The following is a 13,682-nucleotide window of genomic DNA, read 5'->3' as shown; positions in this document are numbered from 1 at the left end:
GGTGGCAAGAATACTTATTGCAATTCCACGTTGGCCTTTCTGCTCTATACTTGTTCCTTTGCGCAATTAAGGAGCCAGTACTTCAATAAAAAAAAAATTGGTTGTCTGTGATTTTTCTGACGATAATCGAATGTGACAACGTCATAAGAAAAAACTGATATAATTTTTAAAAAGAAAATGTTCGTTTAGTTACCACCCTACCAACAAAGACGTACCGCCAAGCGATTTAGCGCTCCGGTAAACGATTCGTGTAGAAACCGAAAGGGATTTTTATGCTCCTAACAAATTAGCCCGCTTCCATCATTTATTTGCATCATCACTTACCATCAGGTGAGATTGTAATCAAGGGCTTAACTTGTAATGAATAAAAAAATATATATATACTTTAATGTTGTTAAAAAAAGTTGGCAACCCTAGAGCGAGGGAACGAAGCACGACGTCATCTTTTTTCGAGTGTGCAGTCGGCTTCATCGAATTATAAGACGTTGTCACGTCAAAAATAAAGCTTACCTCACAACACCGCTCCAGCATGTGTGCTAGAGGCAGAAAGGATATCATGATGTCGTTCTTCATTGGTCGATGTTCCCCAAGCTGCATGATCACGCTACACATAGAGGCGACTACGTTTTCGTGTGTCAGCATCACGCCCTTTGGCATTCCTGTCGTTCCTGATGTGTAGCAGATTGTGCAGAGATTGTCTGGCTTTGGTGGCTAAAAGTTTAATTATGATGTTAGCTTATAATATTACAATGAAACCTGCTTTTACAGGATTGCTCAACACAAAGGAGGGTTATCTATTTCGCTGTTTGTTCATTTGTACCAAAAACTATTATATTTTTTAACCATCCAAAATAAATCCAATAATCGGTGATGGAATCTTTGACCTCGACATTGGCCATATATCGGACATCTGTAAGTAACAGCCTATAACCATAGAACTATTTGTGTAAGAAACGCCTAAAAAACACTTTTGCGAATTATTCAATGTTATGCGAAAACCATCTTATTGTAACCACTTTGCTGTTAAAACAAAAGCTTTTAACAATATCAACATGTTTACATTTATGTGCATAATTAAGGGCTTAAAATACCACAGTACTAACGTAACCACGGCAGTTATTCTAAGCCCGTACGCAGTAAGCTCTGCGTAAGGCCTCTATCCCACTGGTGATTTTGTGCATTGGCGTTTCTTTGACGTCTACTTAGCTTTTGGACACGGATTTGCGACATCAACGTTGCATAAAATCACTAACAATTTTTGGATAATTCTATGGAGCCTAACGAACGAATGCGCAGTGTGTCACTTACGCATTAAACGTACGAGAAATGCACTAGTTCTTCTATTTTCGAATAAGGATCGTTTGGAACTAGCAGTAAGTAGACATCAATATTAACATTATGTTTAAAACGTAAAGTATCTTCAACACAGCAGAAACGCATTGTTCAATTACTTAAAGTGATACTCGTATAGAGCGGCACAATAATATTGAAACTCGTTTATCAAAAAATATTATTTTTGTATTTTGCATGGCTGATGCTCCACATTTACACATTGACGTGACTTTCAAACGCTTATATATACACTTTACTACTATCTACAACCAAACCGTCTTCCGACACTAAAAAGACTATGTATATTCATAAAACGCCAGTGAGATAGCAGCTTAAGCCTCGTTTTGAAATCCACTTACAACACAAGGATGATCTTTCTGCGCTCCCAGTATCTCGACGTCGCTGAATTTAACAATTTCCACACCGCGACTCTTTGCCCTTTGGTGAGTTGACGGCGATACTTCCTTTATCGTGACGAGTTTGCGCAAACACCTCGGCGACTGGTCCAGCAGGAGGTTAGCTTTCTTGTCGTCTTCGCATACAACTACTGACATTTCCGCTGAAATTTGAAAAGATTGTTGTCGAAAAGACGAAGACGTCACTTTGCGGAGGGTCATTTGTAAAAGGGAACAATTGATTGAGTTTTGTTATTCTGCGTATTCGATAATGCGATTCGTACATTTTTCGTTGACAATAACAAAATAAATGAATTATTTTATTGTGCAGTATTCCTTACTTACCTTTCTAAATAAACTGTTTTTATGGCTCAATATTTCTACTAGCTAAAATAGTATCTAGATGATATTTCTCCTATATCTGTTTTCCGTTAAAAACTGACATGAAATACCCATCATTATTTTTATCTTAAATATACAGGTTGTTGGGAAGTATCTCCCATAACTCTGGGATTATTCTTTGCCGAACATTAATTTAAAATGTTCAAAGAACATGTGTTCTAAAATTTATATTTTCGGAGTATATATAATATTTCTTTTGTAAATAGATCTTAAAATGAGTCCCTTATACGCATCCTTATAATTATCACGTAGCCAAACATTAAAATTTTTAAAATGCAAGGATCTATGCTTGCATTTTTAAAAATTTAGAAAATCTACTTACTTTGATTAATAATAAAGGCACATGCATTGGCTCCTAAGGTATCATATAACGGTACTATAACCATCGAATAACAATAGGCAGCTTGCTCTGTCATAATCCATTCTGGACAATTCTGGGCGTATATACCTGAAAGTCATAAAAAATACATTATTGCCATATCAAAGACATTAAAGGCTTTCAAGATATATCTTAATTATAATGATTTATGTAGATATTAAAAAGTTCTCGCGGAAATAATGATAATCAAGTTACTTACCAACAAAGGTGCTTTGGCCTGGGGTGAGGCCTTGGCATATAAGACCTGAACCGAAGTTTTTCGCACGCAGCAGGGTCTCGTTGTACGTCTGCCATACATAGGGCTTATTTGGTCCCTCACGCCAACCAAGACAGTTGCCATTATCTGCAAGATAACGTCATTACTCTTGTGAAAAAAAAACAGATTGCATTTAATGGTCGGCGTTTCTCAAACAAGGAAAAAAATATTTAGATTTTATCACTGAATAAGTAAGATGTTGATCGCGGAATATTCCACAAACATAATTAATATTTTGTTGCACAGTTAAGTTTTTATTCTCTTTACCATTGACAATGTCGTTTACTGGTTTCTTGAATAAATAAACTTCACGTCAACTGTCCCGACCGCTTTGCTAGCACAAATTATGTTAACTGTAAATCCCGTGTGTTGTAAACCCGTTTTTGAATAACGTTAACATTATTCTGTAATGTGTAGATTATTGCTAACGAGCGGATACGCAATGCGGATAAAGAGGGGCCCAACATTTGTACCTCGAGGCACTACCATGAAACTGCATACAATACTAAAAGATAAATTATAATAGGTAAAAGTTTTGTGTCCGTAATTATGAGAATTGATAACCAAAGTGTGGTTGTTAGATTTTACTTTAATCTAATCTATGCAATACAAAAAAAAATTACTGATATCCCGAGTGATTCGTATTAGGTCTACTTAGTAAACAACAGAAAACAACTTTATATTTAGATATCACAAAACATAATTTATAACGTAAATATAAGTGTATTTACTTTCCACAATACTTGGTTGAGGAATAAAACTATATGATAGATGTGTATAGAAGGTATCAAAACATCAACATTATATTTAAATCATAGAAATGTCGTGTGATTTTGTTAATTCTCCTAGCTTATTGTTGCTTGTCGAGCTACATAATTATTTAGCTTACTACGCAATATGAAAATCAAAATTTTATATCTTACTTGATTCCTTAACTCCTCTACGAAAAGTTTCAAAAAGTGTGCGTGTATCGTCGTGTAGATATCGAAGGTATTTCCCGTTTTTTGCTTCCTTGTAGAACTTTGACACGCGAACCATTTCTGGACCCTAGAACGATAAATTAAAACAATACATTTTATTTGTTTACATAGAATCACGCAACTTAATGTGGGTATTTTTATACACCACAGAAGTGAAACTTGAATTTTGGAATTCTTGGATGCGTTCGACACATTTGCGTACAACGTCGATGACGACGTTAAATATTTAAATGAAAATTGTTTTATGTAAAAGAGTGGATTTATAGTTTTAAATGGACAACTGACGCTATCAAGATTGTATTACATTGCACTAGATTCAAGTACATAGTACGTACGTCCTCCTTCTATGTAAGCGTTCATTTGAAATATAATACTAGTACTTAATTTATTTAATAAATACTATCTAACGACACGCGGTTTCAATACGGGGATAATATATAGCTTATTGCATTTCTCAACAAATGAGCTATTTATAACTGAAAGAAAATTTCAAATCGGACCAGTAGTTCCTGAGATTAGTGCGTTCAATCGATCAAACAAACAAACTTTTTCTTCAGCTGTATAATATTAGTATAAATTATTTCGATCGCAACGAAAGTATTTTTAAATTTATTTTAAAAATTACTGACTGCCAAGAGTAATTTGTAGTTTATTAACATCTTAGTCACTACTACTAACGCCCTTGTGTTTGAAAGTCGCTATGTTCGTCGGTGGAAGTCCATCGGCTGGTATGTTGATAAATGATAATGATGAGTATCATTGTACTAAGCTTTAAAAAGTACAATCTGTACATACGTAGTAGACATTCTTGCTAGCTAATTTAGAAACATGACGGGTCTATCCATTGCAGCCGTCTAAGCTACTATCACTGTTATCTTCAATAATAAACATATATCAACGACGCTATTTAATCTATAAGCGAATTTATCTATAAGATTGAATTATTTTCAAATTATTCACACGTAAAACCTTATCATCCGCTTTAATTTGATTTGTCATCATAGCGTTAGAGTTCGTTGCCCTGAATCCTTTCAAGGAAGGGAACTAATCAACAATCTCTTGTAATCTTTTTAACGCTACCGCTTTGTACTCATTCATGTTGCAGAGATTATAACTGTCTGTCCGTGCCCGTATGAGAAAAATGGCCATTATAAATATAGTGTTAGTTTAACAGTTAAGTTATAAAACTAGGATATTTTAGCTGAGAGAACAAAATGTAGTTAAATCAAATTTGGTTATAGAGTTACCTTTATTTTCACTGAGCTAAGTATCATATTTTAACTTCAATAATAAAATATATGTTAAGCACGATATTTGCGATTATTTAGTACATAAGCGCTGTCGTGAGCCGTGATAGCCAAGTGGATATGACCTCTGCCTCCGATTCCGGAGAGTGTGGGTTCGAATCCAGTCCGGGGCATGCACCTCCAACTTTTCAGTTGTGTGCATTTAAAAAAAAAAAATTAAATATCACGTGTCTCAATCGGTGAAGGAAAACATCGTGAGGAAACCTGCATACCAGAGAATTATCTTAATTCTCTGCGTGTGTGAAGTCTGCCAATCCGCATTGGGCCAGCGTGGTAGACTATTGGCCAAACCCCTCTCATTCTGACGAAGCGCTGTCGCAAAATGTTTGAAATTTACGTTATTTTCTATATGAAATATTTGATTTACAATTTTGTGTTTATTAATAGTTATGTCATTTTACGATATTATCCATTTATTTACAGTTCTAACTTTTATATAATTATGTGTGTGTGACATGACATTATCGCTATGTGATTGAAAGCAAAATCAATTTTAAAACATCAGTCAAATTAGATGTTTACTTGTATGCATTATTAACATCAACCAGTAACATCTATCTATCTCGAAAATTTCTACTAAATTCCTAAAATATAGATTTAGCGTGTCACATTTAGATATTCATAAACAGGAAATACATGAAACATATGTTTCGTTTAAAATTAAACAAGGTTAAAAGGAAACAGAAGTGACACAAAGACTAACAGCGACAGTCGTGAGGTTAGGTGACCGAGTAGTTAAATATAATCATCGGTGACATAACGCACATGCTGTCTGAAGTATTTTAAGATACCTTATGAATAATACGCGGTCACCTTTTACTGTAATCAAATTAATGATTCAGTTGATGTGTAAATATAAACATTTGAATAAAGATATATAATTAAACAGATGTAGCTAAATTATAGCATTTAATTTTATGCACACATTTTTATTATGGTATTTTTCGCTCCTTTATTTAGATATGCTCTTTGAGTTTTTGTGCCATTTATGAATATTACCGAAACCAATATTGCATTCCTATTGGTCGTATTTTAAGATACCTCAATGAATGATGAATGAAAAGAAACTATATAAGGCGAAGTAGAATAGAAATTCTGGAAGGCAAGTGTTCTTAAACAAAATCCAGGACTTTATCAATAAAAAGGCCAAATAAAGGTCAAAAGTACCCTAAAACGAAGAACATATATGAAAGTATTGATGAGAGAGGAAACAGCAAGGGATGTTGCAATGAACAATGCAAAAATATAGTTATATATAAGTTTATACTTCAAAAAAAGTGTATACGCATCCTCGTACATATAAGTAAGACTGAATCATGCCAACCGTATTTCAAACAACTAAAAATATTGACCCTGCCCTGCATATATATTTTTGAAATATGTAAATTTGTGAGAAAAAATTTTCATTTTTACGAAAAAGTCGATAACTCTTATAAACCACGGCGCTTCCGCGAAAAAAACGAAAATAAACTAATTTACCCTCTTTCAAAATTAATACTCCACAGCTCCGGCCCATACGCAATGTCAATAAAAATTTACAACAACCTTCCAGACCGTATACGTAATGAGGCGAAAGATATTGCTTTCAAAAAGAAATTAAGGGACTTTCTGGTCGAAAAGTGCTATTACACGGTGAATGACTACTTGAATGACAAATAAAAACAAAAAATAAAATCGGTCTCCCTATCACTCACTCGACAAAAGGCTACGCCCAAACTGGGTATCCATAACTTGCATTATGTAATAAAATGTAACTTGTAATTATTATTATTATATTGTATAATGTAATGTATGGTATTGCTTGATATTAAATAAATAAATAAATAAATAAAATTGTAGCAAGAATAACAATAACAAACATTGAGATAAAATACAAATAACAATTTTCATCTAACAACATTCTTTATCACTTTTCTATTTACCCGATACTGGCAAATAATGTACGAGTATCTGTGCGTTACTTGACTTACAGGTTCCTTCTATAAATGAAAAATTAAATACATGTCAGTAGAAATTTAAAAGGTTATCCCATGGATTTATAATAAAATTTCCCTTGGCAATAAATTATGTTTTTTTTAAATCCCCGTCATAGTAGTTAGGTGGCGCCATATTTCCGCATATCATTTCAGAGTATTCAAAGTTGTAAACAAGATTTAAATAAAGTGACTGTGTAAACATATGGTTGAAATTGTAATAGGATGTTTACAAATATCTTGTTTGAAGATTACGATGATGCGTTTTGATTCTATCATTGGAACATTAAATTTATTTACTTGTATTCTACTCTATAAACACGTACTAAATCTACGAGTCTGAGAAATCGTATATCGAATATATTCATAAGATTTTCCTCTTACTGTTATAAATAATAAAATACAATTGCTGGCTCTTTATTCAGGACTTCCGGCTTTAATCCCGTTCGCTTCTAGACCGGATAGAGGAAAAATTTAATATTAATTCTAATTCTATTTTCTTTTAATTATTTATTTTTTCAAATTCATTTTATTATTTCAAATTCCTCGAATTGGAAGTTACAAAAACGAAGCAACCATACAATTTAAAAAAATAAAAGCATTCCATCTTATTCCTTTATGTGTGAAACAGTGACAGTCTCGTCAAGTTCGGTTCAGCCGATTAGACGAAACAAACAGAGAGACAGAAAAAACAAAAATAAATGAGATTTTGAATTATATACCGTAGATACAAAAGAAAATTACAAACATACAATTTATTTGTATAATATGTGCAGTATACAAGCTTTTAAAAATAGTGCTCATTTGAAAGCACCAGTCAGATAGTAATTTGTATGTTAATCAACATATTTTAAAATAATTTTTAATTAACATACTTTGTTAGATAAACAAACTTCATGAAGTCTTCGCACTGCAAATTAAAGGTGTTAAGTAACAACAATAAACTGTCACTCATCCACATAGTTTTAATGATAACGATAGAGACTTTGGCAAATCATCAAATATGTCACAAGATAATAATATTGTATCTTGTTTACATGCAATATACAAACAAAATGTGATAAACGATGGTAACAAAACTCAAACTACCACCGTAGAATAACATGAAGTGAAAAAATACGTCACTAATCAAAACAAAACAAAAATCTACTGATTGTAATCACAAACTACCATTTGAAGTTTACTACTAAGTCAAAAATAGTGAATTCTCAAAGGAATAGTGTGTTGATTTCGTTATTATTAGAATGTAACCTTAAACTTTAATGCAAGTACAATAAAACATAATATGTTTGCCTTGCTTTCAGTAGAAACGTGACATAAGATCACATGCCTATTCATATTTCTTATTACACCATGTCGTGGTAATTTAACCCTTGTGTTGTCCATAGTGGCATTAGCATAACATACAATAGAGCGGAAAATATCAATCAAGAAAATGGATTGAAATGTCATACTGTTGAAAACAATAATTATTCAAAAAAAATTTCTTTGCTAAATACAGATTACATTATTTCTTTAGCTGGTGATGTAACATGTAAAGATGAGCCAAATATTAAAAAAATCGTAACGTCGTGACTATCAAATCAATCACGTCATGTCAAGAGAGAATGTCACAATGGTAATTTCCGGATACCTCTGTCTTGTTAGTTATCAATACATATAAATAAAACTGAAGTGTCCGTCTGTGATTTCAAAACAACCGCTGTGTTTTCTCAAGAGCTTATTTGCATGATCCTTAAACGCAAACATATTTTTTTATTTATGTCTGTCTATCGGTTTTAATAAGACTTTTACTGTAAGATAGAGGAGACTTACTGAATATTTATTGACACATATATGCTACTTATTATACCCAAGACTCCCACGGGATTTCTGAAGCGTCTGCTAGTGGTAAGTTGTATTTCGATTCACAAAATAAAATACATTTTGAGAATGTGCGACACTAAACATCATTGTCCTGTACAGACTAATTTATTAAAAATATCGAAGAATATTTCTCATTTTCCAGCAATTAAGAGTGATTCAACGGAAATTTGCTTAAAATGTTAAAACTTTACAATTACCTACGAGTCCGTTGATTTTATCCCGTGACTCGTCTGAATAATGTGCCAAAAATTTTAATAACGTTAGACATTCTTTCCCTAAGGTCACATGTTTATGGATTCTTCTATCAGTGTTGCCATGTGCTTTTAGAAATTTTAAAAGAAGTGTATTTTCAATAATGATATTTAAAAGCTGAGCAGTGAATAAGAAAGTAATAAGAAACTGTAAATTTTTTTCTTTGTTAATAACTATAGGCGATATTTAAATGATCCTGTATAAACTATGCGAAATAAATAGAAATCTCCACTAATTTTGTTGTCTGTACTTATTGACAAAATTCGACCAAAAATTAACAACTTTCAACTGAGGGGCTTTAATGTGTGATGTGGGCGTATCAAAATTTATTATATCCCTTATTTGTAACACTAATATTAATAAATTTGATAATTTATTACATCCATCTCCATAATATTTTTAAAATAGGAGCCTCAATATGCTCTGGAAACAGTTATTCTTATCCTCCTGCCTACCAGAGATATTTTTTATTTAGTATATTCTTTTGTTATTACGTACTATGAATAGGACATATGTAGGTAGGAGGATTGACCATTAAAATGCCTTCATATTCTGATTTTATTGCTGAAGGAAACTGAGCATTAGGTATGATATAGTTTACAGTTATGGCGCATAGTTTTATAATTTACTAGACATTGAATTGCCCACGCGAAGTTTCTATTAAATTAAACATTTTAGACACTACTAGATATATAACTTTATTTTTATATTCATTGTGGTAATTTCAAGTTATCTGGATTTGTATATGACGTTTTCAAGAGCAATGAATCAGTATGAAATGTGTTATGTGCATTTGAAGCAGTTGAGTTACAGACAGGGTTAATGGATGTTTTCCATACAATACGCTTACGTACACAAAGCTTTAACCATCCTGGATGATTTAACTATCCTACTTGATACAGATTTAGCTATGTTAGACAGTATCGCTTTTTAGATTAATGAATCGTAGAGTGACAAGAAAAAAAGAACACGAGAAACGATAACTGATAGATAAGCACGAAGTAATGCTAGGCGGTTCCGTGCTGACTGAGGAGTTTGGGGAGATTATTTTAGTCCGTGCAAGTATACCTTACTTGACAGCAGAAGTCCCAAGGGATGTTTTCCTCCCGACAAAAAAAAGCGTTCTATAGATCAATAATGAAATTGTTTAGTGATTTCAACACACTTTTTCAAAATAGCTGTTTGCTATTTGTAACAACTGTAGTAGAAATGAAATTAAAGGTTTTAGTTATCCTTCATAAAATCTAAACTATCTAATGTATCATCAAAGCCTATGATCTTAATCTAATGACAAGGAGCGTTGCCAACAATCACAACTCGATTAACAGTGTCTCGGACAAACGGATTACAATAATTCTTTTTTTACACTTGTTTGTGACGCCTACTATGTGGTCAGCTTCTATTTTATTCCAATTATCTTTGATTATTAGTGTTTAACCCTTATTTATGGAAGCGTAATGTGAGTTTGTTCCACGGTTTCTCCTATAAAATTACGTTATTAAACTACTAGTTCATATTATAATTTGTACACTACTTAACATGTACTGTCTAGTGTTTATGAGTTACAGCTGTACTAGTAAATCATTTTTGCTAATTGTTGTACATTACAGAATTATCTGTGAAATAGTTACTGTGTTTCCTGACACATATACTTTGTGCGCCTTCAAGGCATGAGAGATGTATCTTCTAGCAAGCGCTCTCTTAACTAGACATCATCATTGGTTTCTAGGCATATTTGTAAAGTGATAAAGCTCAAATCTATTTAGCATTAAACAAATCTTACTTTTAAAGATTCTGATTGGTCAGTCAAAGGAATGGGTGGTCGGATCGGTGGAACACCAATACAACAGTCACAGCACGCCATTGCAACAACTTTGATATCACTTGTTCACAATTCCGTATCGCAACTTCTATATCACTTGTTCACAGTTTTGTATCAACTTTGTTCACACATCACTGGTTCATTGCGCAACCAGCATTGTTCATTGCGTTTGATATCACTGCGATTATATTAGCAACGATCACTATTGCCACTGAATCCACAATTTTTGGAAATGTTTGAAACAATTTCGTTCGCCACACGAACTTTGTGGTTGAGGTCCAATTCAACCTCGTCACTTTCACTAGAGACTTCTGTATACTGACATGAGAGTAGCAGCTCTGGGAGCTCTTGGTACAATGAGTTAAAAATACCGCTCGAAGATGCGCTCTGCCAATTCAAAGAGCGGCTTCATAGTTTAGGACATCTTGAACTTTGATGCTCAGATATAAGGAACAACACCAATAAACACATATTATGATACATCAGACGAAAAATATTTAATATATATTTTTTAAACATTCGTTTTGTGATACGTTGTAAAAACCTACAGATCATTGACCTTTACAATGACATTCAGAATAATTTGCTTCACAATTTTAATTAATTTAAGTTTTAATAATAAAATACAATTATACAAAATATTCAGCATCGCCTTTTTTTATATACTTTACAGATTGTATACTTAACTTTTAAGGCTAAGTGTTTTCGTAATATTTAGTTTATCTCACGATTAAAGTTTAAATGATCGGAAGGCTATCGATCATTACTCCTTTAGACTACCTTTAGACTATCATATAAACGTTTATTTATCATATTCGTTTATCGGTTATGAACTTCCTTTATCTAAGACTCATGATTATTAAATTACTCAATATTCTTATCGCATATAAATAAAGTATACTTGACAACAAGTGGAAGGTAAATTGCAGCTCGATTTTATACTTCCTCATTTTATACGGCAATAAATCACTCACTCTGGCTTCCTTAAAATGGTTTAAATTGAAGTTATAATTATCACCTACTGTACTTAAAAAAAAGTATCTTAACACATTAAAATAAGCATTAATGCTTCTCTGAGAGATGCATAAAACAACGTACACTTCGTGCGATGTAGTATGGTGCGGGTGACAGAGCAGTGATAGCCCAGTGGATATGACCTCTGCCTCCGATTCCGGAGGGTGTGGGTTCGAATCCGGTCCGGGGCATGCACCTCCAACTTTTCAGTTGTGTGCATTTTAAGAAATTAAATATCACGTGTCTCAATCGGTGAAGGAAAACATCGTGAGGAAACCTGCATACCAGAGAATTATCTTCATTGTCTGCGTGTGTGAAGTCTGCCAATCCGCATTGGGCCAGCGTGGTGGACTATTGGCCTAACCCCTCTCATTCTAAGAGGAGACTCGAGCTCAGCAGTGAGCCGAATATGGGTTGATGACGACGATACGTATTACGAACGTCATGAGGCAACTGTCACCCACACCATGCTACAGCGCACAACCTGTAAGAGACCTGTGCAGCGGAGGTATTGTAATAGGTAAAGATAATTCAACATGCATGCCACCATGGGCATAGTTAGCAGCGGCGAAGGGTTCATGAAAGCCGATTCCCGGCGGGTTGTCTTTAAAAATCCATGAATATTCATTGTATAAAGAATATTTGCCATATCTTTTAAATATGACCAATATTCCCATTCCCTTCCAACTGGTCGGAAAAGACTGTGCTAGGACAATAGACCAACGGAGGGCGGGGATCGAACCACCACCCCTCGGTGATGAGTCCGACCGCTCTTACCATTGAGCTATTGAGGCTAAATATTGTTGCACTAAATATGTGAGAAATTGGAGTTTGTATCATTCTATATGAATTTCCTTCACTTACGGGTGGAATTTAGATGAAGGTAGCATCATCAAAATTCCACCCTTAAGTTGCATATTAAGTGGTAAAAGAACCACATAAGAGACATTCTGGATTGAAAATATGCTCAAGTTTCACACAATATTATGTGTATGTGCGTCAAGTTCTCAAGTTGACTCGGCCTAGGTATCGAATTGAGGACCTCCCTTTTAAAACAACACATGCACAACTTAAAATTTGTTATTATTTTAAAACTGAATAATAAGTAATAACCCACTTTCCTAGAGCTTGATTTATGAGTTGATACGCCAATAAACAATCTAACAACCAAGGGAAGAATTCATATTTTTACAAGAGATACGTTACTAAAGACATAACGTTACTTTCGAATCAGCCGCTATTGGTCGACACTTACCGGCTCAAGTAAGCTCTGTTCGTGCAGTGTGACCAGGGGTTTCTCTGGCTTGGGCCGCGTGCTGAGGTAGAAGGCCGACGCAGCCGCTACGCCGGTGAGCGCCAGCGCGCCGGCCGATCCGCCGACCATCCATAGGTACTGGTCTATTTCGCTTACTGAAACAAACAACAATTATTCTTAATTATTATATCAACTAGCTGTTGTAGATTAGGAGCCTGCGATAACCAGATTTTCCTCATTTTATGATGGCTGAAAGTTTGTCTTTTTATGATTAATAGGCTTGCGTTTGACTATAATCATCCCTAATAGAAACCAATGTTAAGGTCTAGGATTGAACGCGCTTGCATAGAAAGTTCCATATTGCCTTGAAGTTGACACATATTATTGTCAGTCTCTGGAAGGGAAGCCCAACTTGTCAGCCCTATTCTCTACGACAGGTAAGTAAGGTA

General features: G+C 33.9%; 1 protein-coding gene across 7 annotated transcripts in view; it reads right to left on the bottom strand.

Annotated features, from left to right (window-relative positions):
- The window catches only part of LOC112046528 (long-chain-fatty-acid--CoA ligase 5), a 40,503-nt gene that overhangs the window by 8,681 nt on the left and 18,140 nt on the right, over positions 1-13,682 (bottom strand). For 6 of the 7 annotated variants that reach the window (XM_024083189.2, XM_052887483.1, XM_024083188.2 and 3 more), the window contains exons 3-8: positions 13,234-13,388; positions 3,688-3,811; positions 2,708-2,851; positions 2,452-2,577; positions 1,692-1,891; positions 511-711 (exon numbers count right to left, since the gene is read on the bottom strand). In XM_024083189.2, the coding sequence (XP_023938957.1) occupies positions 511-711; positions 1,692-1,891; positions 2,452-2,577; positions 2,708-2,851; positions 3,688-3,811; positions 13,234-13,388 (950 nt within the window). Of the gene's footprint in view, positions 1-510; positions 712-1,691; positions 1,892-2,451; positions 2,578-2,707; positions 2,852-3,687; positions 3,812-10,925; positions 11,254-13,233; positions 13,389-13,682 lie in introns of those variants that run through there. The other variant, XM_024083194.2, reaches the window with a different exon arrangement.

Source organism: Bicyclus anynana, chromosome 19 (assembly GCF_947172395.1).
Source record: "Bicyclus anynana chromosome 19, ilBicAnyn1.1, whole genome shotgun sequence".
NCBI classification, from domain to species: domain Eukaryota; kingdom Metazoa; phylum Arthropoda; class Insecta; order Lepidoptera; family Nymphalidae; genus Bicyclus; species Bicyclus anynana.
This window is presented reverse-complemented; position numbering and strand designations above follow the sequence as displayed.